This window comes from Dipodomys merriami, unplaced genomic scaffold (assembly GCF_024711535.1).
Source record: "Dipodomys merriami isolate MVZ:Mamm:240054 unplaced genomic scaffold, mDipMer1.0.p SCAF_16, whole genome shotgun sequence".
Taxonomy (NCBI): Eukaryota; Metazoa; Chordata; class Mammalia; order Rodentia; family Heteromyidae; genus Dipodomys; species Dipodomys merriami.
The window spans coordinates 30403072-30429309 of NW_027202937.1; the positions used below are offsets into that span (position 1 = coordinate 30403072).

The following is a 26238-nucleotide window of genomic DNA, read 5'->3' on the forward strand; positions in this document are numbered from 1 at the left end:
GCAAATTGCCTTGAAATTTTATTAATTATAAAAAGCCCATGGAGTTTTCATCTTGAAAGTGTACATCCCAATTATAAGGTTTCGAACTAGACAGAGAGACTCTGTCAGGGAAGTTAGTTGGTATGGTTTTGGGTTGGTGCTTAGAGAAGAAGAATTTTGATTTGAAAGGGGCAGGAATCCTGCCCTGAGCAATTTCAAGCAATATGTCCATTCCACCATGTGTTGTTTACTAGAATGAAGATGCATAGTTTACAAAGATCTTTCACCCTTATAACGTCCTTTAACCTTAGAACAGCTCTGTGAGTCTTTCAAATTTTATTATGTTACTAAAATATTGAGCCTCTAAAAATCAATGAAAAGATGGTATGGTACAAAGTGGGGATTCTCAAATGGTTTCTGATCATTCAGGCAGTACTTCTCCTGTTTTAAAGTCTTGATATTGTGTCATGAAATTTCTGAGTGCAGATTAACAAACAAAAGAAAATATGTCCACTTTCTTTTTCCCATTCATGAATTTATGTTTTCCTTATTGTTATTAAAAAGGTGCTATACAGAGGGATTACAGTTCATAAGGCAGATAAAGAATACAACTTAACCAAAACTATGAGCCAAATGATCCTTATTGTGAAAATTTTAAAAATCAGAAGGAAAAAAAAAGAAATTGAAGGAGATTTAAGGAAATAGACAAACCTTCCATGCTCCTGGAGTGGAAGAATTAACATGGTGAAAATGGCAATACTGCTCAAAGCAATTTACAAATTCGATGAAATACCCATCAAAATCCCAACAACATTTTTCAATGAAGTAGAGAGAGCAATCCAAAAATTCATATGGAATAATAAAAGACCCCAAATAGCAAAAGCAATCCTTAGCAGGAAGAACAGTGTTGGAGGAATATCAATACCAAACTTTGACCTCTATTACAAAGCCATAGTAATAAAAACAGCTTGGTACTAGCACAAGAATAGGTCTGAGCACCAATGAAACAGAATTTCTTAATGAATTTGCCTTAAAATGTGTATCTTTGGAGCACCAAAAAGAGTGAGTTAGAGCCAGGCAATTCCAGCCAGAATTAGTATCTGCGGGAAATGTTCATACTGCGATGGATTTGTTTTCCAGGGATGACCCAGGCCTCAGGAACTGAGCCTGCTACATGGGGATTTTCTCAGGTTTCTTCTCAGGCTAATCTGTGAGGACAGAAATTTCTCTCAGAATATGAATGCTAGAAGAGGCATAAATGGGGCACGCAATTCGTCCCAGAGGAGTTGCACATTGATTTCAGTTCATGCTATGATGAAAACCACAGCAGATAGAACTCTCCTGAGAGCAATTGCTGTGGGAAGGAGTGGGACTGAGCAACCCATCCCTGCCTAGATACATAAAGGAAGTACAGCTGAGTGCAGATAACCAGGATCCCAAGGAAAACTGGATTCCTGAAATCATAACCAAGTCCAGCACTAAAGGTTGACAAGGGGCTTGCAGGACACCCGCTGCACATGATGATAAAAGAGCTTAATGACTCAAATTGTACAAATAGTTTCTAAGAATAAGGAGAAACAGGAAGAGGAGGAAGTGGGGATGGGGAGGATGAGGAGGAAGAGGAGGAGGATGAAGAAGAAGGAGAAAAGGAGGAGCAACAACTTGGATCCTAAGCTCACAACCAGCAGATAAAAATCTCTATGGCCCCAGGTCTGTGACCTTGGACAGCTTTGTTGTCTCAGCCTGATGGGACGTTCACACATCCCCAGGGATGTCAGTAGCACCTTATTGCCTGCACAGTCACACCACTTGTGACATCCCAACATGTCTCTAGTTGTTACCAAGTGTCCCATCTACCCTTCTAGTGAGAAGCAGAGCACCAAAGTCCTCTATAGTCCTATGGGAGAGAAGTAGCACTCTTTTCTTGGCTGCATAGAGATTAAACCACCTTAATTCCTCCAAATCCTGCCCATTTTATCTTGTGCTGAAAAGGAAGTGGTGACAGCATCAAAAAGCTGGACCTTGGCTCAGATCAAGAGATGGGGCCTAAGTTCTGCTTCACCTGCCAATTCACGGTGTGACTGGGGACAAAACACACTGCTCTCAAGAGCACTTCTTCATCTTTAAAATGAAACCTTGTCTCTCCACTCCAACCACATTTGTCATTCCCATTGGTAGCAACAATATATTTTTTTCCATTTTATAACCATGTTCTCTTTCCTTCTTTTTTTCATTTTATAAATTCAGATCTCCTCCAGTTATTTGGGATTGCTGTTATTTTGCTTTGAAAGTAGGAAATGCTGGTGGCAGTTTGGGCAGCCTACAATTCTTAGAAAATCCAGAGAAAGAATAATCAAAAATCTTACAATCCTCTTGTCTGGAGAGTAAACCTGTGATGTTATAACTTCACACTGGTCAAATTCTGTCTCGACTCTGAATACTAAATGGTACACCTTACCAAAACTATACCAGAGATTCATTTAAGAAGGAAAAGAAGGGGCTGGGAAGGTGGCTCATTGCCTTGAGCTGAAGAGCTGAGGGACAGTGCCCAGGCCCAGAGTTCAGAAGAAGAAGAAGAAGAAGAAGAAGAAGAAGAAGAAGAAGAAGAAGAAGAAGAAGAAGAAGAAGAAGAAGAAGAAGAAGAAGAAGAAGAAGAAGAAGAAGAAGAAGAAGAAGAAGAAGAAGAAGAAGAAGAAGAAGAAGAAGAAGAAGAAGAAGAAGAAGAAGAAGAAGAAGAGGGAAGAGGGAAGAGGGAGGGGGAGGGGGAGGGGGAGGGGGAGGGGGAGGGGGAGGGGGAGGGGGAGGGGGAGGGGGAGGGAAAAGAAGAAGTTGAGGGTCAAAAGAACCTGATCCAAGTTATACTTCCTCTCTTAAGTCACACCCCTAGATTGTTGTTATCTTTCTACCTCATTTCTATTTTTTTGGGGGGGTCCGGTCTTGGGGCCTGAACTCTGGGCCTGGGCGCTGTCCTTCAGCTCTTCAGCTCAAGGCTAGCACTCTACCAGTTGAGCCACAGCACCACTTCCAGCTTTTTTCTTTTTGCTTATGTGGTGCTGAGGAATCGAACTCAGGGCCTCAGGCATGCAAGGCAAGCGCTCTATCACTGAGCCACCTTCCCAGCCCCTCTACCTCATTTCTAATGTGACAGTCTCCTCCAAGAAAATTTCCAGGAAGTATATCAAGAGAGATGATAAAGAGATATGATAAAGATGAAAACTTTGCATTGATATAGCATTCCATTGCCATCTCTGAGTGGCTATAAAGCCACCAGACCATGAAAACACTCATGCCATGGTACTTTGTGCCACAAAGAGCACAGTGCAGGAGAAGAGGAACAACAGTGACTGTAGTCTGGCATTACTGCTAGGTGGTTACCTGGCCCTGCCTGCTCTTCACCATGACTGAATCTAGCAATGACTGTGAGCTGAGCACTTTCCCATGAGGCAATCTGCTGGTGCTGTAGTCACCCTTTTACTGCAGGTGAATGGCCTTCTAAGTCACTGGGAAAGCCAGCATGTCGCCATCTTCTGTGCAGGTTTGTTCTTATGGATCAAGATGTGGCCAAGTGAAGATCTGCACAGCCACCAGCATATGAGCTCTGGAGGAGGGTTCAGAGGTCTTCCAGCTGAGGAAGCAGAGGTCCTGAGAGGGGATGTGATTCACTCAAGGTGACACAGCGAATACGAGGCTGAACTAGAAGTAGACATTGTCCTTGCTCTCAGACTGTATCCCCTCAGAGGTCCATTGCCAATGCATTATGATCAGTAACAAAATTACTCCATCAAATTGAGTAGGTACCTCTTAAAATAGAATAAGTCCCAAAGAGCAGATGAATTTTGCAAACAGGAAATAAATGTAAAAGGTATAAATCAAAGGATTCTAAATAGCCAAAGGCACTGTCTCCCTGGGAAAGAGGTCCCTAGAAGGATTAGGTACTAAGTGCACCATGATAGTGGTAGGTGTGGGGATGATGACAGTGGTGGTGGTAGGTGTGATGGCTGCTATGTGGTGGTGAGGAGGAGAAAGCAGTGCTGATGCTTTTTGAAGGGTGGGAGTGGCAGTAGGGATGATACTGGCAGCATCTAGGAACTGCGGTACAGTTGTGAACAAAAACTAGTGTCTGTCATCACAGAGGGTCTAATCTAATACAGAAGACTGACAAGTAAATGGAAAAATGTTCAATACATGTCAACAAATTTGCTGACTGAAATAAGCACAAAATTGTATGGGAAGACAAATATCTCACATTTACCTCAACGCTTCCCCCAAACTAAACACTGGCCTAATGAGTATGGGTACAATGAATCAAAAGATCAAGAGAATGGCTTACCAAGAGCTCACAGTAATAATAAATAGGCCATGCCATTATCCACAGAAACTCCTTTTACATGCTGGAAACTATATCCAAACAGCCAGTTACCAAAAGCACTGGAGGAAATTTGTAGTGGGTACCATAAATTACTACTCCGGGGATTTGGTTGCTTTGTAATGCAGAAAACATAAGGTTGGAACAGCTGGTTTATCCCATAGTGTGCCAACACTTATAACTGCTTGATCCCTTGAAACAATTCTGAGAAGAGAAAAGGTAAGATTAATGGTAAATTTCAGAAGGCAGGGAAGAAGGAAAAATGTGACTATAGTCAGAGATTTTAGAATTCCTGTGCTATACGCTGTTGTCAGCCTGGTCTTCCCTGCTCCCCCTGAGGTATGCACATTTATTTTTAACCTTGGTCTTTGGCTGATATTGAACCATGATGCCATCATTAATCCCCATTAATGCCTTGCTCTGACTGTGCCTGTGGGGAATTAACTCCAGATTGCACTTTTTTAACCAATCGATATTCTGTGTACTCTTTAGTGTTATTAAAAAATCTTGACCTACAGCTATTAAATCTAACTGACCACACTGGTGGCAAATCCTGGATTCTTCTGGAGCCCCATAAGAACTGAATGACTGTAGACCTGTGAGACAAAAGGGACTTTGACTTGTCATCTTCAAGGGTATACAATGACTGAATGAACTGAAAACAATCTATGTTCACATCATCTACCATTCTCTTCTTCTCTTCCCAGTATTTAGAAATTTGTTTTCCACCAGGCATTGTTGGCTTATGCCTAGAATCCTAGCTATTTAGGGGACTGAGATCTGAGGATTGTGGTTTGAAGCCAGCCTGGGTGCACAAATCTGTGAAAGTCTTATCTCCAATTCATCAGCAAAAACCAGAAGCAGAGGTGTGGCTCAAGTGGTAGAACAGCAACCTTGAGCAAAAACACAATTCTCACACACACACACACACACACACACACACACACACACACACACACACACACAAATGTTGTTTTCCTTTTCATACAGGAAAAAAGACAGTCACAAAATTTCCACCAAGATATGTTGCCAAGCAACTCCACAAGGGCTTTACTACAAAACCATGTGGGGTTTTTGCTTTTCTTTTTTCTTTTTTAATCTTCCTCTAGTTGTTTATTTGCCCATCTTGAGTGGGAAGTTTCACATTTAGCAAACTTCTTCATGCCACAAAATCTTAATTGCAAACATTCAGATTATATATATATATATATATATATATATATATATATATATATATATATATATGAAGTTGCCTGACTTAAAAATCCCACACGTGAGTCAACCACAACTTTTTTTAAAAAAAGAAACAAAACAGCAACAACAAATCAATGTATTAAGCAATACTTAACTGATTGTAAAGCTTGAGAGGTCATAACCACCCTACCACATTCCCAACAAAAGACAATACAACAGGTCATTTGATTTGCCAGGAATTCTCATGTGTATTAAAGATTTTTAACAATTGGCCAAACTCTGTGAATCCAGTGAGAAAACAGAATTTACCTAACAAGAAAATGCCTTCATAGAAAGGTACTTTTGAGACATCATATCTATTCCATACATACCCAACATGCAGATGTGAAAGACTGAGGTATCAGGAAACTGAATGGCTTTATCAAGGTCATAGCTAGCATTGGAGATGGCCCTCTGATTGCCTGACCACTTACAATGTTATTAAAAATCTCCTATGTGTCCTTTCCTGTCACCTCTGAACAGCAATAAACCCCTTGGGTACAAACATAATGTCTTTCACATGCTCTGATTCAGTCTTCTTCTAGGTGGGGAAAATAGGGCACCGTGAGCTGTTCAGACATCATTTGTTTTCTCTTATGGCAAAAGCCAGCAATGTAATGAAGTTTCCATTTGTGGGCAAACAGCTTGGTTTCTCAATTATTAAGGTTACATTTCTTATGCGTGTTCTTCCCATATTTTTGGGAGAAAAGCAGACATTTATTACAAGCCATCCCTCAAATGTGATAATCATAGTCAGTCTAAATGTCTGCCTTCCCTAAATTGCTTCCTGGAATGAGGTTTCAAGACAGCATCTATTTTGTAATCACACAGGCTATTTCTGAAACACGGGGGTGCTAGCTTTGCGGCCCTCCCTCCAAGCTGTGCAGTTGGAACTGCTCTGGTCTCTTGGGACAGATGTCCCAGGATCGATGGCAAGAATGCAGCCTAGTCAGGGAAGTCCTTTAGGATGTGCCTTTCATGCACTTTGGGTTTCTATCTTGTCTACTTTTTGTCTCTCCTTGGCATCGTTTTTCTCTCTTTTCTCCTCTTGCTTCCCATATTCGCCCTCTCATCCATCCAGTTTTCATTGAAATATTTTTGGAGACTTGATCTATACCAACCTGCTTTCTAACACCTAGCAGTAACATGGAAGAATGTGAGCTCTGTTTCTCTCCCTTGCAGCTCTCATTTGGCTATTTTTCTTGTGACTGTCAATTAGTAAAAAAAAAAATTCTGTGGCCAAAAAGAATGCTTCAGCTGGGCACTGGTGGCTCATACCTTTAATCCTTGCTACTTAGAGGCTGAGATCTGAAGATGTGAGATCGGCCTGGGCAGACAAATCCAAGAAACTCCTACCTCCAATTAACTAGCAAAAAGCTAAAAATTGGAGGTATGGCTCAAGTGATAGAGCAGCACATACACACACAACCCTCCATTATTGAGACACAAGTTAATAATTTAATAATTTCTTTTTGTATTGATTATCATGTAAAGTACACCTAGTTACCCACCTTTCTCAAAGTGTGGTTCATGTAGATAGATCTACCAAAAGGGTAATTACAAAACAGTTTTTGTGTAACAATGTAGATGAGAGTTAATTTTTAGGAACTTTTTTTTGTCAGTCATAGGGCTTGAACTTTGGGCCTGGGTGCTGCCATTGAGATTTTGCACTCAAGGCTAGCATTCTGCCACTTCTGGTTTTCTGGTGGTTAATGGCAATAAGAGTCTCACAGACTTTCCTACTTGGGCTGACTTCAAGCCATGATCCTCAGATCTCAGCTTCTTGAGTAGCTAGGATTGCAGGCATGAGCCACTGCTGCCTGGCTTTTTTAGGGACTTTTTTGGGGGAGGGGGTCCAGTTGTGGGGCCTGAACTCTGGGTCTGGGCGCTGTCCCTCAGCTTGCTTCAGCTCAAGGCTAACGCTCTATCATTTGAGCCACAGTGCCACTTCTGCCTTTTTTTTTTTCTGCTTATGTGGTGCTGAGGAATCGATCCCAGGGCCTCATGCATGCAAGGCAAGTGCTCTACCACTGAGCCACCTTCCCAGCCCTTTAGGGACTTTTAATTGAAGTAAAATTTACATACAGTAAAATCATGAATGTGAAATGAACAGTATCATGAGTTTTGATGAGATGAATTACTCTCCTTTATCAGAACACAGAAATTTCCATCAGCTCAGAAGTATCTCTCTATTTCTTGTAATCAGCCTGAATTTCATGGACATTTAAGGTTTCTATCTTGTTTTTCCTTCTTGTCTCTCTGCTTGTCTCTTCTGTGTTTTTGCAATCAATTAAGTTTGTCTCCTCTTAAACTTTGTATAAGTAGATTCATAAAGTAGTGGAGGGGCTCATTTCTTTTACTCCAACAACTGTAGCATGTCTTTAATTTTATTTTTATTATTACTGAGAACTAGTTCATTGTCTTGGATATCACACTTTGTTTTCCCATTCACCTGCTGATGGACCTTTGAGATGTTTCTATGAGTGTGCATGTACAAGACTTTTCCCTATGTCTGGAGTAAATAGCTAAAGATGGCATGTCCTAATCACAGAGAATATAGATGTTTATTCTATGTAGATGGTTATTCTATTCTATTCAATTCAATTCTATTCATTCAATTCATTCTATTCAATGTTCCAATGGTTATTCCAGTCTTATTTTCTCTGAGGAGTTACTACCTTCACCACTTTTTCAAGTCTTTTCACATGTTCTTATTAGATGGTTTATACTTTTTATTATTGAGTTATCATTCTATGTATAGTCTGAATATGTCAGATGTGTATGGAAGATATTTACCTCAACACTGTGGGTTGAATTGACTTTTTTGTTTGTGTTTGTGTTTTGGGAGGGTGGCTTTTTCCCTTTCTTTTTGTACATGGAATTTTATGTGTGTGTTCATGCCGGTCCTGGGGCTTGAACTTAGGTCCTGGGCCCTGTCCCTGAGCTTTATTGCTCAAGGCTAGTGCTCTACCATTTGAGCCACAACTCCACTTCCAGCTTTTTTGGTGGTAGTTGGAGATAAGAGTCTCCCAGACCTTTCTGCTCAGTCAGTCTATCTTTGAGCCACAATCCTCAGATCTCAGCCTCCTGACTAGCCAGGATTGCAGGTGTGAGCCACTGATGCCTAATCTCATTTTGAATTTTTTGAGCCTGTCTTTTTAACTCAAGATCCTCCTGTCTCAGCCTCCTGAAGACTGAAAGTACAAGCTTGCACCACCATACTTGGCTTTGCAATTAATTTGTTAAATGGCATTATTTCAGTAATGAGTATTTTAGCCAAGTGCCCCTGACTCATACTTCTGGCTACTCAGTAGGCTGAGATCTAGAGGATTGCATTTCAAAGCTAGTCTGGACAGAAAAGTCTATAGACTCCATCTCCAAAAGGTAAAAACCAACCAGCTAAAAGCCAGAGCTTTTTTTAAAGTAGTACAGTACCACTTGAGCAAACCAAGCAGGCATGAAGTTTAAAAGCTGGTACCATCAAAAGGTTAAAAAGGAAAAGAAAGGAAAGGAAAGGAAAAGAAAAGAATTTTTAAATTATTTTTTAAAAAGTTGTTTGGGTTTTATAGTGCTAGAAATAAAATCCATGGTTTGTACATGCTAGGTAAGTACTCTACTACCAAGCTATACTCCAAGGCTTAAAATGCTTTTTAAAGACAATCCTGTCTCAGAAATATTTCTTTTTTATGATGCTTGGATATGAACTCGGGGCCTGGCATTTGCCATGTGGGCCCTCTACCATTTGAACCATTTACCCAGCCCTCTTTGGTTTTACCTGTTTTTCAAAGTCATTTTGCTTGTGCTAGCTTCTGACCTCAAACCTTCTACCTCCAACTCCCATCCCATTTGGATTATAGGTATGTACAAGACAAGAACTAAAGCGATTGTAATTCACAAACTGCTTTGTTAAGTGCCAACTCCTTCGGACAACTACTTAAAGATAATTTTAAAAATAAAAATAACAGCATTTTTAAAATAAAAAACATAAAAATCAAAATAAATGAGTAAATAAATAAGAAATATCTTCTGTGGCAGGAAATAATGACACCATATGTTTTCTTTTCAGAATTTTATAATCTGAGATTTTTACATGTTAAACTATGACCCATCTTGAGCTTTTCTGCATGGTACAAGGTAGAGGATCAAGGTTTTTTTAATTAATTAATTTATTTCCTAGCAAGATTTATTTTAAAAAGACTTGCAAAGCCTTTCATTTGCTGAAGACTTTCATTTGCCCTATCAAATTACTTCAATGATTTTGTTGAAAATCAAGTAATTATATCAATGTGGCTATAACTCTGAATTCTATTCTGTTCCATTGGCTCTTCTGTCTTTATGCTAATACTACTCAGTACAGATGAGTGCATTGCTATAATAAAGCCTCACCACTAGGAAAAGTGAAAGAGAATGAATGAAGCAAGTAATTGTGACCCTGGCTGTTATAAGTACCATGAAAGACCAGAAAGGATCAAATCTGAGGTGCCAGGAAGGGAAACAAAAATTCCTGCCATCCCAGTTCCTCTCTCTCTCTGTGTTGACTGAAAAGCATGCCCCTGACTAACCTGTTAGAGTACTTCATCTTCAGTAATCTTTCCTCCTATCCTCTCCAAATAGCTTGGTAAATAGAACAATACAAGAAATAGATGTCTACATTCCCAGATCAGTGAGTTCTCCAATTTTCTACAATTGTTTTCTGTTGTGTTGGTTTTTTTAAAAAAAGCAGTTGAATCCAAAGGCAAAACACTGTCACTGAGGAGAGACCATAGCTGAAGCCCCCATTCTCACGATTCAGTCTTCTCTTGCTTCACTCACCTACAGTAGCTACTGATGTACATGAACCAAACCCAGGAGCATCAGAACATAGTAAGTGCTCTGCCCTACCACTCCTGCCTCTAAGATGTATGACTAGCAGACTGTAGTGACTTGTGATTCACAAAAATCTAGAAAGGATTTTTACAAGGAATATTTTTTTCTCCATCTCAAATTTAACCATATACCTTCAAAGCTAGTCCATGCTACCCAAAATTTACAGCCAATAGTCTTAGAGAAACGACTATAGCCATGATTCGGTATAAAAGTGTTTTCTAATCATTACGGAAATTCTAGCTTTTATGAGAATATACTCTTAACAATGAAACTTAGCAGACTATAATAGGCTTATAACAGAGAAAAGTCATTTCATCATAAGCATATAAAATGTGCACATGATAGGAGAAATACCTTTCTATGTGTAAGAAGAGGTAGGAAAACAAATTGTAATGACACAAAATGTAAATGCCTGCTACAGGAAATAGAATCAAGAAGTGCCCCCTTTCTTTATTTGTCAGTCTCAAGTTAAAATCTACTGGAGCCCCATGACCAAAAGTACAGAGAAGTTCAAGAAGAGAAAGAGGTCCTATCCTTCGAATTGTACAGAAACCCAGGACTTCCTGAGCCAGATCCCAAGAAGAAAGCATGACCAGTCCTGCAACCAATCTTCCACAAAGAGCCTCCTACACAAAAGGCATTGCACTTCCTGTGCATTTTTCACATGGCCTGTCTCTCCTCCACAAAACCTGGAAGACCCACCTTCAGAAAGGCTGGCCCTTCCTCTTCAGCCTCTGCCTCTCCCCATATGTGAACAAAGCCAGTGTATCTACTGAGACCAGAGTCATTGATCCCGTCACACCAAGAGAATTACAGCTGCGTTCTCTCCCTTGAAGTAAATACTGGGGACATTTTCTAATATTCAAAAAAGAATGAAGAAGAAAACAATGACTAAATACATGTCACAGAGTTGTCATCTTGGTGATGTTTTATAAATAACTTTTAATTCAAAAAGAAAATAGTTATTTCTAAAAAAAAAAACAAAACAATTTAGGATAGTCCTAGCAGAGGATCACAATAGCTCAGTAGCTATGTACACATGACCATATAAGATGATGCCAATAGAAATGAACTCTAAGATATGGAAACAAGAGGTTTTTCTTTGTTGTTGTTTTTAATGTACTGTATTATTTCTTTTTTCTTTCATTTTTTTCCTTTGGTTTAATCACTTTTTGTCACTGTTTTGGGGAAGGAAAGGGGAATAACAAAATAATGAGACAAAGGACAAAGGATGAACCAATGCAACAATGATATTCATAAGACACTGTTGGAAATGAACTTTACAACTTAAGGGAGGAGATAAGTTAGTCGATGAAATTCCCTTGGGAACTAACAAACTATATTTGTGTGGGTATATTTCTGTGTTCTGTATGCTGTTCCAGCAATCTGGTTGCATTTATGCTATTTAATTTAAAAGTATCTCAATGACTTTAAAAGTATTATATTCAATTGCACTCAAATTTTATTTAATTTTAAGTTTTCTTGAATCTTGGTAAATTTTACTTTAATAGAAGAGAAAACTGAGTTGCAACAGAAGAAATTGTTAAGTTTCAAATGAGTATCCCTTATAAGGAAATCATTTCCCAAGAGATGCCTTTAAAATTATTTAAAAATTATGAAACCCATTAAAAGAAAAAGTAATTATGTATTTTTAAATTACATTTTATCTTTAGATTGTACTAATTAACTATGGGAGACCAGCACATTAAAAGTTAGTATTTTCATTTCTTCTCTCAGCTTTCCCCTCTCACGTCTGATTTTTCTTACAGTGATTGTTGTTTTTATATTACCAAGTTTTCAAAGTTTCTCAGTAACTATGGTTCCCAGACATGCTGGACTTACATAGGTTTTTCTCGCCAATGTCTTTGTTTCTGAGCTTTGATTCAGTCTTAGCTTCTTTGTTGTTATTTGCTATTGTGTTATAGTTTTTATTATTTAAGTAGTTGCACAAAGGAGTTGCCATTTAACAAGGCTATTTATGAATACAATATCTTTGATCACCCCTTTCAACATTCTCACTCATCTCTTCTCTACCTATCCCTTCCCTCACTCCTCTCAATTTTGTAGGTAAACATTGGATTCTTGTCAACATTTATGGCTGCTCTCAAGTAGCTCATGAGTAGCTATCCACTGAGGTCTTCCAGGTCTGACAATGTTCCACTCCCACCACACCTTCAGTACACACAATACTCTCAGGACAAATTTCTTTTTTTTCTTTTTAATTGTCAAGATGACGTACAAAGGGGTTACATAAGTAAGGTAATGAGTACATTTCTTGTCAAATGTGTTACCCCTTCCCTCCCTTAGTTTTCTCCTGCTTTCCCTCCCCTACCCCCCAAGTTATACAGATCATTTCCAACCTATTGCCTTGTATATATGGCTTTTGCGTTGGGTCCCCTTGTCCTTTGCCTCGCCATTCTCTTATTCCCCTTTCCTTCCCTAGTTCAAACAAATGTATATGCAATACCAGGCTACCAAAAGCAAATATATTGACAACAGGGGATGTACCATAGGGGGAAGGACATATAAAAGAGACAAAAAAATCACATAGTACATTACAAACAACAGCAACAAAGAAAAACCTCTTTTGTCCATGTCTTAGGTTTCATTTCCCTTAGTATCATCTTTTTTGTTCATTCTTTTTTTTAATTGTGAGAATACCGTACAGAGGAGTTACAATTACATGGGCCTTAGCATCATCTTATATGGTCGTATGTACATAGCTATTGAGCTGTTCTGCTCATCTGGTAAAATTATCTTAGACGTATACTAATTATTGCAAATAAGGGAAACCATGGGACCTATGCTTCTTTGGTTCTGGTTTACTTCACTTAATATGATTTTTTCCAAGTCTTTCGATTTCCTTACAAATGGGTCAATGTCATTCTTTCTGTCATAGAATACATATATATGTATACATATGTATATATGTGTATACATATGTATGCACATATACATATGTATACATATATATGTATACATATGTGTATATATGTGTGTATATATGTATATATGTGTGTATATGTATATATGTCTATACATATATACATATATGTGTATAGACATATATATGTATACATATATATATATGGGCCTTTATTAAGAAAATTTAGGCCTGTGCCAAGGAGCCCTAGAATTTCTCCTATGCCTTCCTATATGTTTTCAAGTATATATATATATATATATATATATGTTTTCAAGTATATGTATATATATATATATATATGAAGCTGAGACTTGTATATTATATATATATATATACATATATATATATATATATATATATATATATATATCACAATTTCTTTATCCATTCATCCACTGAGGGGCATCTAGTTTGGTTCCATATCTTAGCTATGGTGAATAATGCTGTGATAAACATAGTTGTGCTGATAGCTTTAGTATGGCCTTGTTTGTGATCGTTTGGGTAAATACCCAGTAGTGGGATTGCTGGGTCACAGAGGAGCTCTGTGAGTAGTCTTTTGAGGAACCTCCATACTGCTTTCCAGAATGGTTGAACAAGTTTACACTCCCACCAGCAATGCAGTAGGATTCCCTTTTGTCTGCATCCTTCCAGCATCTGTTGTTATTAGATTTCTTGATTATAGCCACTCTAACTGGGCTGAAGTAGAATCTCAATGTTGTTTTGATTTGCATTTCTTTCATGGCCAGAGAAGTTGAGCATTTCTTCATGTGTCTATTGGCCATTCTTATTTCCTCTTCAGAGAAGTCACTTTTTAAGTCTTTAGGCTGCTTGTTAATGGGGTGGTTGTTTCTCCAAGGATTTGTTGTTGGGGGATTTAATTTTTTGAATTTTAAGTATATTTTAGATATTAGACCTTTGTCCTTGTCCATTGTATGGCTAGTGAAGATCTTCTCCCAATCCTTGGTTTTTCTATTGATCTTGCTAGCTATGTCCTTTGCCATGCAGAAGCTCTGCAGTTTCATGCAATCCAATTTGTCCAAACTTTCTTTGATTTGTTGTGTTTCTGAGTCTTTATTAAGAAAATTTAGGCCTGTGCCAAGGAGCCCTAGAATTTCTCCTATGCCTTCCTATATGTTTTCAAGTCCATTCAGTCTTTAACCTTGAGGTCTTGTTCTGGTGCAAGGTGATAAATAAGGATCTAACTTCAGTTTTCTACAGTATTTAACCATTTTTTTCTAGTACCATTTACTAAAGAGGCTCTCTATTTTTCATCCTGTTCTTTTTGGCTTCCTCATCAAAGATTAGGTGGCAATAGGTCTTCAGGTTCATTTCTGGGTCTTCAGTTCTATTTCATTGGTCCTCAGGTCTGTTCTTGTGCCAGTACCAAGCTGTTTTTATTACTATGGGTTTGTAATAGAGTTTGAAGTTTGGTACTGATATTCCTCCAGTGCTATTCTTTCTGCTAAGGATTGTTTTTGCTATTCAGGGCTTTTTATTGTTTCATTTGAATTTTTGGATTGCCGCTTCTATTTCATTGAAGAAGGAGGTTAGTATATTGATGGGTATTGCATTGAATTTGTACATAGCCTTTGGCAGTATAGCTATTTTCATGATGTTAATTCTCCCAATCCAGTTCTGCTTAATTTCCTTTTTTAGGTTTTTAAAGTTTTCACCATAGAGGTCCTTCACTTCTTTGGTTAAGTTAATTCTTAGGTATTTTATTTGGGGGCGGGGGCTACTACAAAACTAGTTGCTTTCCGGATTTCAGCCACACTCCTCATTATTGGCATACAGAAAAGCCATTGGTTTTTGAGTGTAATTTTATGCATTGCCAAAGTTTCAGATCAGCTCAAGTAATTTGAGAGTGGAGTCCATTCAGGTCAAATTTCTTTCTCTCAGCACAATGTAAGTACTGGCTAGCAGTGCTTTCTTACTCAAAAATACTGGGGAGAAAACCAAAGACAACTTCATTCCCCTACTTTTTGCTATTATGCATTATTTTTCTGGATAACTATATACTTCCTTTGTGCTAAAGTTTAAACTAGTTACAAGTCCTAGGCAGTGAGCTTTCTGTAACATGTTACCACAGAGCATGCATCGCTCTTTCAATGTGTAGATTCATTTCAGTGCATAGATTCATTATTCCTTCAATGTATAGATTCATTTTCTGATTTTTTTTGGTCGGTCATGGGGCTTGAACTCTGGGCCTGGGCGCTGTCCCTCAGCTCTCCAGCTCAAGGCAAGCGCTCTACCACTTGAGCTACAGCGCCACTTCCTAGATTCATTTTCCTTCAACAGAGTATTCTTCTATTGTGACTGTACATTCTGTTCCATTGGTGAGGGGGGAGCCCTCTGTTTTAAGGACACTAGTATCCTTGTGCTGTATCATCTTTGTCTCTGATAACTGTTTTCTTCTCTATGCATGACTTTGTCTTTTTCTTTAGCATTTTCTTTAATTATCTCATGCTTATCTTCTATGTCATTTGTTCTATTTTTAGCATCTATTCTTTCTGCATTATAAATCTTTAATGATTGACTATGAGTTCTGTAATGACATGATTTTAGTTTCTTAGCTCAGTGATCTCCTAAGAGACTGTAAGAAGTCCTCTTTCCTTCCTTCCTTCCTTCCTTCCTTCCTTCCTTCCTTCCTTCCTTCCTTCCTTCCTTCCTTCCTTCCTTCCTCCCTTCCTCCCTCCCTCTTTCCTTCCTTCCTTCCTTCCTTCCTTTTTTTGTTATGGGATTTGAACTCAGGACCTGGGTGTTGTCCCTGAACTTTTATGCTTAATGTTAGCACTCTACCACTTGAGCCATAGTTCCACTTCCAGTCTGGTTTTTTTAGGTGGTTAATCGGAGATAAGAACCTCATGGCCTTTCCTGCCAAGGATTGGCTTCAAACTAAAATCCTCAGATCTCAGCCTTCTGAATAGCTAGAATTACATACAGCCGTGAGCCCCCAGTGCCTGGCAGATTTTCTTCTTTCTCTCTCTGTGTCTCTTTCTCTCCCTCCCACCCTCCTTTTCCCCCCTTTTCTCTCTTCTTCCCTTTTTATGGTTTCTTTTTCTTTTATTGATGTTTGTACTTACATGACTTTTCATTTGTTCTAACAGAAGACATCTTAACTATTCTGAACCGAAGATAAATTTGCGGCAGTGTACTTAACTCTGTCTAATCTTCAGTTCCCACGGAGACTAGAATGGGGGAGGAAGTTAACTGAGAAATGAGTTGTCTTTATTAGAGCATTTGCTTCTGCTCCTTTCATTAAGATGGTTAGTTTTCTCCTTCCAGAACCCACTCCCCCAATAGGAGCTGGATCTCTTTCCCATGAAAGATTTTCTTGGGCTTTATATCATTCTCCAGCCATGGACATAGAATATCTACCTCCTCTGAGGTGCAGGCCTTTTATTCATCTTTTTCTTCACAGAAATTATTCCCACAATATGTGGAAACAACAAACAAAAAATTAGTGAACATTAATGCTCTAATTCAATATGTTTCTTTCCAGATTTTGAAAGACAAATGGAAAAAAAATCTCAGTTTTGTGTTAACCTCACAGTAAGGCTTAAGAGGGACTGGTTGTCAAGGTCAGGAAGTGAGCCGGGCTGCCTCTGCTTCAATCAAGTGTCATCTTCTCTTGGCACTAGGTTTTGAATTTTTGCAGCATATTATGCCACTGAGGTTACTGATAGTAACTTTTAGAGGGCTTGCACTTTTTTTTCATTTCCTCAATTCTGTAGTCATTATGGGAGGGAAACATAATGTAATTGTGTTGAAGTTGAAGATGCCTCCTGTCCAGAGTTCTGGGCTCAGACTGTCTTTTGATCACCAGTGACTCAAGGCCAAGCTATTTCCTTGCATCCCTAGGCAACTCCTGAGTTCATGCTAGGGTATTGCATCAGGCAACTGTGGGAGGAAGCGGAGTAATATGTCCTTGAAAAGTATTCCAAATATATCTTATTCTCTAGGGAGAGAGATTTTACTTTAACCCCTTATAGCAGTCACCAAAGACTTATCTATTTCAGTGTCTGAACTCCCTAAAAATCAATATTCTAATTAGAAAACAGTAGCTAATCTGGCCAAATGCTAATAAATGAGAATTGTGATTTATCTAGCAACAGGGAAACAGCTCAGCATTAACAATTAAAAGGTCTGTAGAAAAGAGAGAGCCTTTTTTTTCCTTTTTACTTTTCTGACTTATGCTATAAATAACCCTGCTAATTAATGAGTATCTAGCTGAAAAACAAGGCATCAGAACAATTTAGGAACTTTTATTTTCAGGATTCATAAATCCTATTCTATTTCTCAATGATAAGGGAATGGTATAGTGAGTTCAAAGTTAAATCAACCTACCATTAAAGACCAACCATATCAGAGCCAACCAAGATACTCTTGGGAATCCATTATAATAGACACAGATTAATAATCAAATCAACTGTAATGGAAAGTACTCACCATGAAGAGAACAGAGACAGAGTGTCAGCTGGATCCTCCTGACCCCTAGTCATTACATGGATCTACAGGCAAAAGTCAAAGTTCATATCAAAGGCATGAATTTCCAATCCACTGAACAGTCTTTCAGAAATCTTCAGAGAATATTTTTTTCTGCATGGAACACATTAACTGGAAGAGTTACTGAAATTCTTTAAAATTATATTAAGTGAAGTAAGCCAGGCCCCAAAAAACATAGGTCCCATGGTTTCCCTTATTTGCAATAACTAGTACATGTCTGAGCTAAACAGAAAAGGTCAGATAAGATGATGTTAGGTGAAATGAACCCCAAGATAAGGACACAAGTGTTTTTTTTTCTTGCTTGCTATTGTTTCTAACATATTTATAAGGTGATTTTTTTGTTGTTTTGTATGCCCCTCCCCCACGGTATAACCCCTATTTTCACTGTATTTGATGTTGGTATAATTTGGGGAGGGGAAGGGAAAAAACAAATTGTTTAAATAGGGATACAGGTGGACCCATTGCAACAATGAGATGTACAAGACACTATGTTGAAAAATGAACTTTACAACTTTGGTAGTGGCGGGGGTGGGGGGGCGCGGGGAGTATAGTCTTGGAGATGGGAGGGAAGGGATGGTAGGGGAAAAACAAAGAGGAGGCAACAATGCTTGATAAGAAATGTACTCATTACCTTGCTCATGTAATTGTAACTCCTCTGTATGGTATTTTCACAATAAAAAAAACTTATTAAAAGAAAAGAAAATTTAAAAACCTGGCTGGACAGAGTCAAAAGTGAGAAATAATGTGTTTAAATCAGATAGACTAGTGATCTTCTAGGTAGCACACCCCATTATTTCAGTGGAGTATGTGTCCTTCACTGTAGAAGGTGCTTGTGCACTTTTTCTATATTCTTCTGACATTTCCTATTTCAGTCCATATAACCTACTTACATGATATTCATACAGAGGACCCTGAACCTGCTGCGAATTATTTTGATTTCATCAAGGATTCATTTAATTCTTTCCATTATGTGGATGACTTTTCTGGCCAGTTTTCCTCTTATCTCCTCAAAGAACCCCCACAATTGCCATCACTCTGGAAGGTTCTTTGGTTTTTCACTCTGCCTAGATATCTTAATTCTAGTAATCTTTTATTCCACTTTATTGGCTTCCTACCCATCTCTCTCCAGGATTAAAGGTCTTATTTTTCTTCATTATAAAAGGTGTATGTGCTTGTTGAATACACGGGTGATTATTGAACAATTGTGGAGCACCAACTCTGCTCAGACTTGTTAGAATTCATAACAATCACATTTCAAGAGTTCTCCATGAACTCTTGAATCATTTGGAAAGACAGACTCCTCTACAGCCAAATGCAGTAAGCAGAACTAAAAGGCCTGGGCAGGTGCTAAGGCTGCACTGTTAGTGAGGCAGCAGACACATTTTTTCAAAAATCATATTTTAGTAGCTTCTTGGTGGTTTTCATAATCCAAATGCATCTCATCATGAACTTCCTATTGCTGGCCATGTCTTTTCAGCATTACCCGGACCTATGTTTCACAAGCTAATGTGCACACAGGCCAATTCTCTTCCAGTAGACCTGGGAGATTCTGTATTCCTAATGAGGTCCCAGTAAGAGTGGGCACTTTGGTGCACTTGGAGTAGCAAGGCTCCAGAACACTATTGTCAGTTGTAAAATTCATTAAAGTGGTACCTGTTACTAGGAAACTCCCACTGCTCTCCAACTAGGATTTTTAACTACAATTAAATCTCATGATCCTTCAGTACCCAGGAAAAAAACAACAAAAAAAGTGACAGAATGCTTCAAAAACTGTCACTTCTCTTACTTAGTGGTTTTGTCTAAACATGAAAGGTGTTTGCTACTAAGGTCCACTGTGATTAGCTGATTGTAGTCTGAGGGGCTTCTTAAATATTCAAGATTGCCACTGTCTGCAAAAGTCTCCTTTGTTCTGGGTACTTTAGGTAAACAGAAATGTCCTTTAACGAAACTATCAAGCTTAGATTTGGAGGTAGCTCAGTGGTAAGTGCTTAAGTGCTTGAATAGCATGTGCAAGGACCTGAGATTCACACATTGTATCCTTGTTTTTAAACTATCACAGAGACTATTTCTTTAATAAAATTTATAATAAAAAAAAACACAATTCTGTGATAGTACCCATAGGAATTCATTCTTTTTTTTTTTTGGTCAGTCGTGGGGCTTGAACTCTGGGCTTGGGTGCTGTCCCTGCACTCTTCAGCTCAAAGTGAGTGCTCTACCTCTTGAGCCACAGTGCTACTTCCGGTTTCCTAGTGATTTATTGGAGATAAGAGTCTCACGAACTTTCCTGTCTGGGCTGGCTTTGAACGGAGATCCTCAGATCTCAGCCTCCTGAGTAGCTAGGATTACAGGTGTGAGCCACTGGTTTTATTTTTACTAACTCAGTGGTTCCTACGGTAACTGTTCTTTATCAGTTCATTGGAATCTGACACGTATCATGTGAATCAAAGCCCATTGGACAAGCATTTTTCATTTATCAGTCTTGTGTTGCCCTTCTCACCACAAGATTCCCTCCCAAGTTTTTTTCCTTTGCAGGTATTCCTTCTTTCTTGCCCATGTCATTCTCACCCTGTGGATCTTGTCCAAGGCATGTCACAAGATTCTTCCTCCCTGTCATTCAATACCTGTCAAGGGGCAGTCTCGCTTATTTGGTCTTCCCCTTTGCACACTTGGTTTGTGCACTATTGAACAGAATTGAACAGCAGTGGAACTGTTGACACAATGCAGACATATGGAAGCCTTAACTTGCCCAGTTTCATAATTCAGAAGTGCTTATTTAAATGGCTTTTCTTCCTTTTCACCTCTCCTGGCTTCATGTAGGTGAATGCCAAAGATGATGAAGGTGTCCTTGTGGGATCATGGGACAATATCTATGCTTATGGTGTTCCCCCATCAGCCTGGACTGGAAGTGTTGACATTCTACTGGAATACAGGAGCTCTGAGAAGCCAGTCCGTTATGGCCAGTGCTGGGTTTTTGCTGGTGTCTTTAACACGTGTAAGTATCCAACTGAGTAACATATTTTTAATATAAAGGAAATTCCACTTCAAGACATTTTATCTATAACCTGGCAGAGAGACTTAGCATCCCCTTTTGACTCTATAGAATTTATAGATGACTATTCTGGGATGTAGTCAATGCATAATTAAGGTGTACTGGGTCAAATATGTTCAAAGTATCTGATTACAGAATCTTTATAGAAAGAATAATGGACTGTTTCCTACATCATCCATCACCCAACACCCACTGCCATAGAGGCTTGTAGGGACCAAGGAAGAATGTGGGAGAAATGATTAGCTATTTCTAAAAATCATTTTTAAAAGACTAAAGAGGGAAAACTAAAATAATAATAAGAAAAGAGATAGACTTATTGAAAAGATGCAGACTGTAGCTTATGTACTGATTTGTTGTTGAGTTTTATAAATATTTCCATTTAATTTTTTTTTTTTCTGTCGGTCGTGGGGCTTGAACTCTGGGCCTGGGCGCTGTCCCTCGGCTCTTCAGCTCAAGGCGAGCACTCTACCACTTGAGCTACAGCGCCACTTCCGGTTTTCTGGTGGTTTTTTATTGGAGATAGGAGTCTCACGGTCTCTCCTGCCGGGGCTGGCTTTGAACCGCGATCCTCAGATCTCAGCCTCCTGAGTAGCTAGAATTACAGGCATGAGCCACCAGCACCCGGCTTCCATTTAATTTTTATCCCAATTATGAAAGGAGTTATGAAAAGTACTCTCATCTCCCTCCTTCACATGAGAGTCTCAATACCCTCGAGCAGTTAGATATCAAATATAATGAACCATCTTTACCTCCCCTGTTGTTTCTCAGATATCCAATCCACACACATCTAATCTATAGGGCAAAACAGACAGGAACTAAATTATTCTCTTCAGGCTTGTGCCTCATTTGTCAAAATGGCATTTGCCTCTCCAGGCCCAGATAATGTTATAGTGAATTCAGTGAATATCTTAGAAAATACATTTGTTTCTGTGTGTCTCATCATTGATAATGATTTCCATTCACCTGCTATTTCTCCAGTCTTGGAGAAACACTTAGCTCAAGTTAAAGTTACCTTTCTACTCGCTTGTTCATAAGGAATGTTTTGCCTATTTAACTTTTTTTTTTTGTCGGTCGTGGGTCTTGAACTCTAGGCCTGGGCACTGTCCCTCAGCTCTTCAGCTTAATGTTAGTGCTCTACCACTTGAGCCACAGTGCTACTTCCAGTTTTCTGGTGATTAATTGGAAAAAAGCATCTCACAGACTTTCCTGCCCAAGCTAGCTTTGAACCGTGATCCTCAGATCTCAGACTCCTGAGTAGCTAGGATTACAGGTGTGAGCCACTGGTGCCGGGATCTAGTAAAAATTTTTATAAGAAAAAGAAAAAAAAAGCAGCAACTGGAGGCTAGGACAAGACTATTTTTAAAAACACGATTGTGAAATCCACCAATGTTATCTCAAAGTGCTAACAGTCTAGGATTTAGTCAATGATCCAAATAGAAAGTAATTTTAACTTTGTTAGTTTTGTTTCTCATTGGCATTAACTGAATAATATATATTTTCTTAGCCTTGAGACCAAAGCATTGGTCTCCTGGCAGTGACAGTCTCTGAAGTTCTAGGCATTAACCTGGGCTTCAGGACAGGCTGAAGGTGACCATGCCAGGAGTTGGGAAGGAAACCACACCAATGCAGTGAGAAGTCACAAGTCTTGTGAAATGATTCCTAAATGAAAAAATAGACCCAAGTCTTCTTTTGCCTACAATCTCACTGTTCCTTTGGGCTAAGAACCACATAAAACACTGACCACTTTACATCCATTTATGCCTCTTTTTTTTCTGGTCCTGGGCCTTGAATTCTGGGCCTCGGCATAAGCTCCTTTTGTTCAAGGTTAGCACTCTCTACCACTTGGGCTACAGCACCACTTCCAGTTTTTTTCTGTGAGTAATTGGAGATAAAAGTCTTATGAACTTTCATGCTTGGGCTGGCTTTGAACTGTGATCCTCAGATCTCAGCCTCCTGACTAGCTAGAATTACAGTCCTGAGCCACCAGCACATGGCTTCATTTATGCCTTTTATATAAATTAGCTGAGATCTGTGCCTGAAAACAGACTCTGGTGGTAAATTAAGAAAAGCAGAAGCAAGCTGAGCACCAATGGTTCACACCTGTAATCCTAGCTCCTCAGTAGGCTGAGAATTGTGATTCATAGCTACCCTGCACAGGAAAGTCTGTGAGACTTTTATCTACAATTAACAACAAAAAAGGCAAGAAATGGAGTTTTGGCCTTGCACACAAAAACTTAGGGACAGTGCCCAGACCTTGAGTTCAAGTTCCAGGACTGGTACAACACAAAACAAAAAATGAATAGGAAAAAGGAAAAGAAAAGAAAAGGCAGAAACATACTCCAGGGAGCTCACAGTAAAAAGAAGAACCTGAAGAAAGTAGCTGCAAGGAACACAGAGGTGATACCCCAAAGTCAAGCTTTGTCTGTCTACAAAAGATGCAAAAGCAGACTTGGGAACAAGTCTTATTCTATATTAGGAATTACTATTCAGCAACTAACATTAAAATTCATCAGAAACAGCCAAACCTTGGTGGCTCATGTCTGCAATTCTAGGTACTCATTCAGGTGGCTGAAATCTGTGGATCCAGGTTCAAAGCCAGTCAGGCAGAAAAGCTGTTGAGATTCTTATCTCCAATTAACCAGCAAAGAAACTAGAAGTGAAGGAGTGGCTCAAGTGGTAGAGTGCCAACCTTGAGCAAAAAAGGTGAGTGAATTCAAACCTCAGTATTAGTGTACATGCACACACACACACACACACACACACACACACACACACACACACACACACACACACACACACACACACACACTCACCAGGATCAGAATGAGAGTGCCAGTAAATTTTCTGGTGAAGATCATGTGAAAAGGCACTGAAGGTCAAGAGAGGAAATGTAAATGGGAAGCCAGGACCCTTGTTCTTTGGGATTTAAGATTAAGTCATTTCAAGGGAGCAAAAAAAAAATAGAATGGAAGAAAGACAGCCTCTTCAATAAATGTGTAGAAAACTAAAGTTAGATCCCTATGTATCACTCTGCACCAGAATCAACTCCAAATGGATCAAAGACCTTGAGGTAAAAGCAGATACCTTGAAAATATTATAAGAAAAAATAGGAGAAACACTAGGGCTCCTTGGCACAGTACAAAAGTTTCTTAATAAAGACTCAGAAACACAACAAATCAAAGAAAGGCTGGATAAATGGGACTGCATTAAACTGCAGAGCTTCTGCACTGCAAAGGACATAGCTAGCAAAATATATTGAAACCCCACAGAATGGGAGAAGATCTTCACCACCCATACAACAGACAAGGGTCTCATATCTAAAATACACCAACAGCTCAAGAAATTAAATTCCCCCAAAAAAAACCCCAAAGAAACAATCACCCCATTAAAAAGTGGGCTAAAGACCTTAAGAGAGATCTCTCTCTCTCTGAAGAGGGGATTTAAATAGCCAAAAAAAATAACACATGAAGAATTGCTCAACATCTCTGGCTATAAAAGAAATACAAATCAAAACAACATTGAGATTCCAACTCACCCCAGTTAAAATGGCCATAATCAAGAAATCTAACAAAAACAGATGCTGGTGGGGATGTGACCAAAGGGGAAGGCTACTATACTGTTGATGGGAGTGCAAACTTGTTCAACTGCTCTGGAAAGAAAGACACATAGAGCTCCCCTATGATCCAGCAATCCCATTCCTGGGAATTTACCCAATTGACCACAAACAAGGCCACACTAAAGCAACCAGTATGACAATGTTCATCACAGCATTATTTACCATAGCCAAGATATGGAACCAATGCTCAGTAGATGAATGGATCAAGAAAATGGAATTCTATGCTTCCATCAGAAAGAATAACATTGTTCCATTTATAAGGAAATGGAAAAACTTGGAAGAAATTATATTAAGTGAAGTAAGCCAGAACCAAAGAAAAGCAGGTTATATGATTCCCCTCATTTTTAAGAACTAGAATATGTATATGATATCCTTAACAAGGGATCTCAACAAACCAAATGCTTAGTGCAAAGAACTATATATAATGAAGCACACAACTTATGGAAACAAGAGGTTTTCATTAGACCCAGTATATAGTTTATTTTTTCTCTATTGTTGTCTTTTCCTTTCTTCATTTCTCTTAGTTTTTTGTACCTCATGTTTTGCATAACAGACAATGCAATATGTGAAAGAAAAAGGGAATTACAGAAACAGTAGAACAATGGATGGACCACAGCAACATTGATAGTCACTTGACACTATGTTGGATATGAACATTATGACTTGCAGGGAGAGAAGGAAGAATCAGTTGGAGATAAAGAGGGATAGGGTAACAATGATTAAGCGAAAATGCACTTATTGCCTTACCCATGTAACTGTCATCCCCCAGCTCATCATCTTTTCAATAAAAATAAAAAAATTAAAAAACAGCAAAAAAAAAAACAGATTAAGTCATTTAAGGGAACACTTGATTTCTACCAGACTTTTGGGACTTTCAAGGTTGTTGTCCTGAAGGAGGTAGATAGTTTTCATTTTAAAATGCTAAACTATTCTGAGAGTGGAAAAAAAACGACAAGCCAAGTCATTAATCTTAAAATTGTCAGCCAAATTATTTTCAATGAGTCCTGATGTCTGCCGTCCTGGGAGCCAGGGAGGGCATTTAGATTAAGCTTAATCAATAGATGCATATGGCAACAAATGCACCCAGGTAATTTATTATATAACAATTAAAATGAATCTGAAGTGTCACCCTTACACAGAGTGTCACAGGAGTGACTTCCAACCTGGAGAAACAAACCCCATTGGGGCCTGTTCTGTACATTTCTAACTTGCTGTAAAATATGACTTCTTTGATAACCCCATAATTCAAAATTAAACTTCTAGGGACATGTGGTTTGGTTATTATGCCAGTCAGATGCATTTGTCATCAACTAAATTTCTGAAGGGTCCCACCACACAGCAATATGTCTCTCTTCTGCCCCCAGGGGACTGAACAAGTCACCCTTCTTTAATCTGGACATTCAAGGACATGTCCAAGAGGGAGCTTCTCAAGATGAGAAAGAAGAAAGCTTCCATTCAAGAGAGTTTTTTTCCCAGTCTGCATTTGTTAAATTTGTGGATGTGCCTAATGATGGTCCTTTCTTGTAGTTCTGCGATGTCTTGGAATCCCAGCAAGAGTCATCACCAATTATTTCTCAGCCCATGATAATGATGCAAACTTGCAAATGGACATCTTCCTGGAAGAGGACGGCAGAGTGAGTTCCAAGCTCACCAAGGATTCGGTGTGGTGAGTTTGATTTATGAGGGCAGTGACTGAT

The 26238-nt window shown here is 38.8% G+C and overlaps 1 protein-coding gene across 1 annotated transcript in view; it reads left to right on the forward strand.

The window, feature by feature from the left end:
- F13a1 (coagulation factor XIII A chain) overlaps positions 1-26238 on the forward strand; it is a 172512-nt gene that overhangs the window by 74793 nt on the left and 71481 nt on the right. The window contains exons 7-8 of the mRNA XM_070024633.1: positions 20694-20868; positions 26069-26207. Of these exons, the coding sequence (XP_069880734.1) occupies positions 20694-20868; positions 26069-26207 (314 nt within the window). The remainder of the gene's footprint in view (positions 1-20693; positions 20869-26068; positions 26208-26238) is intronic.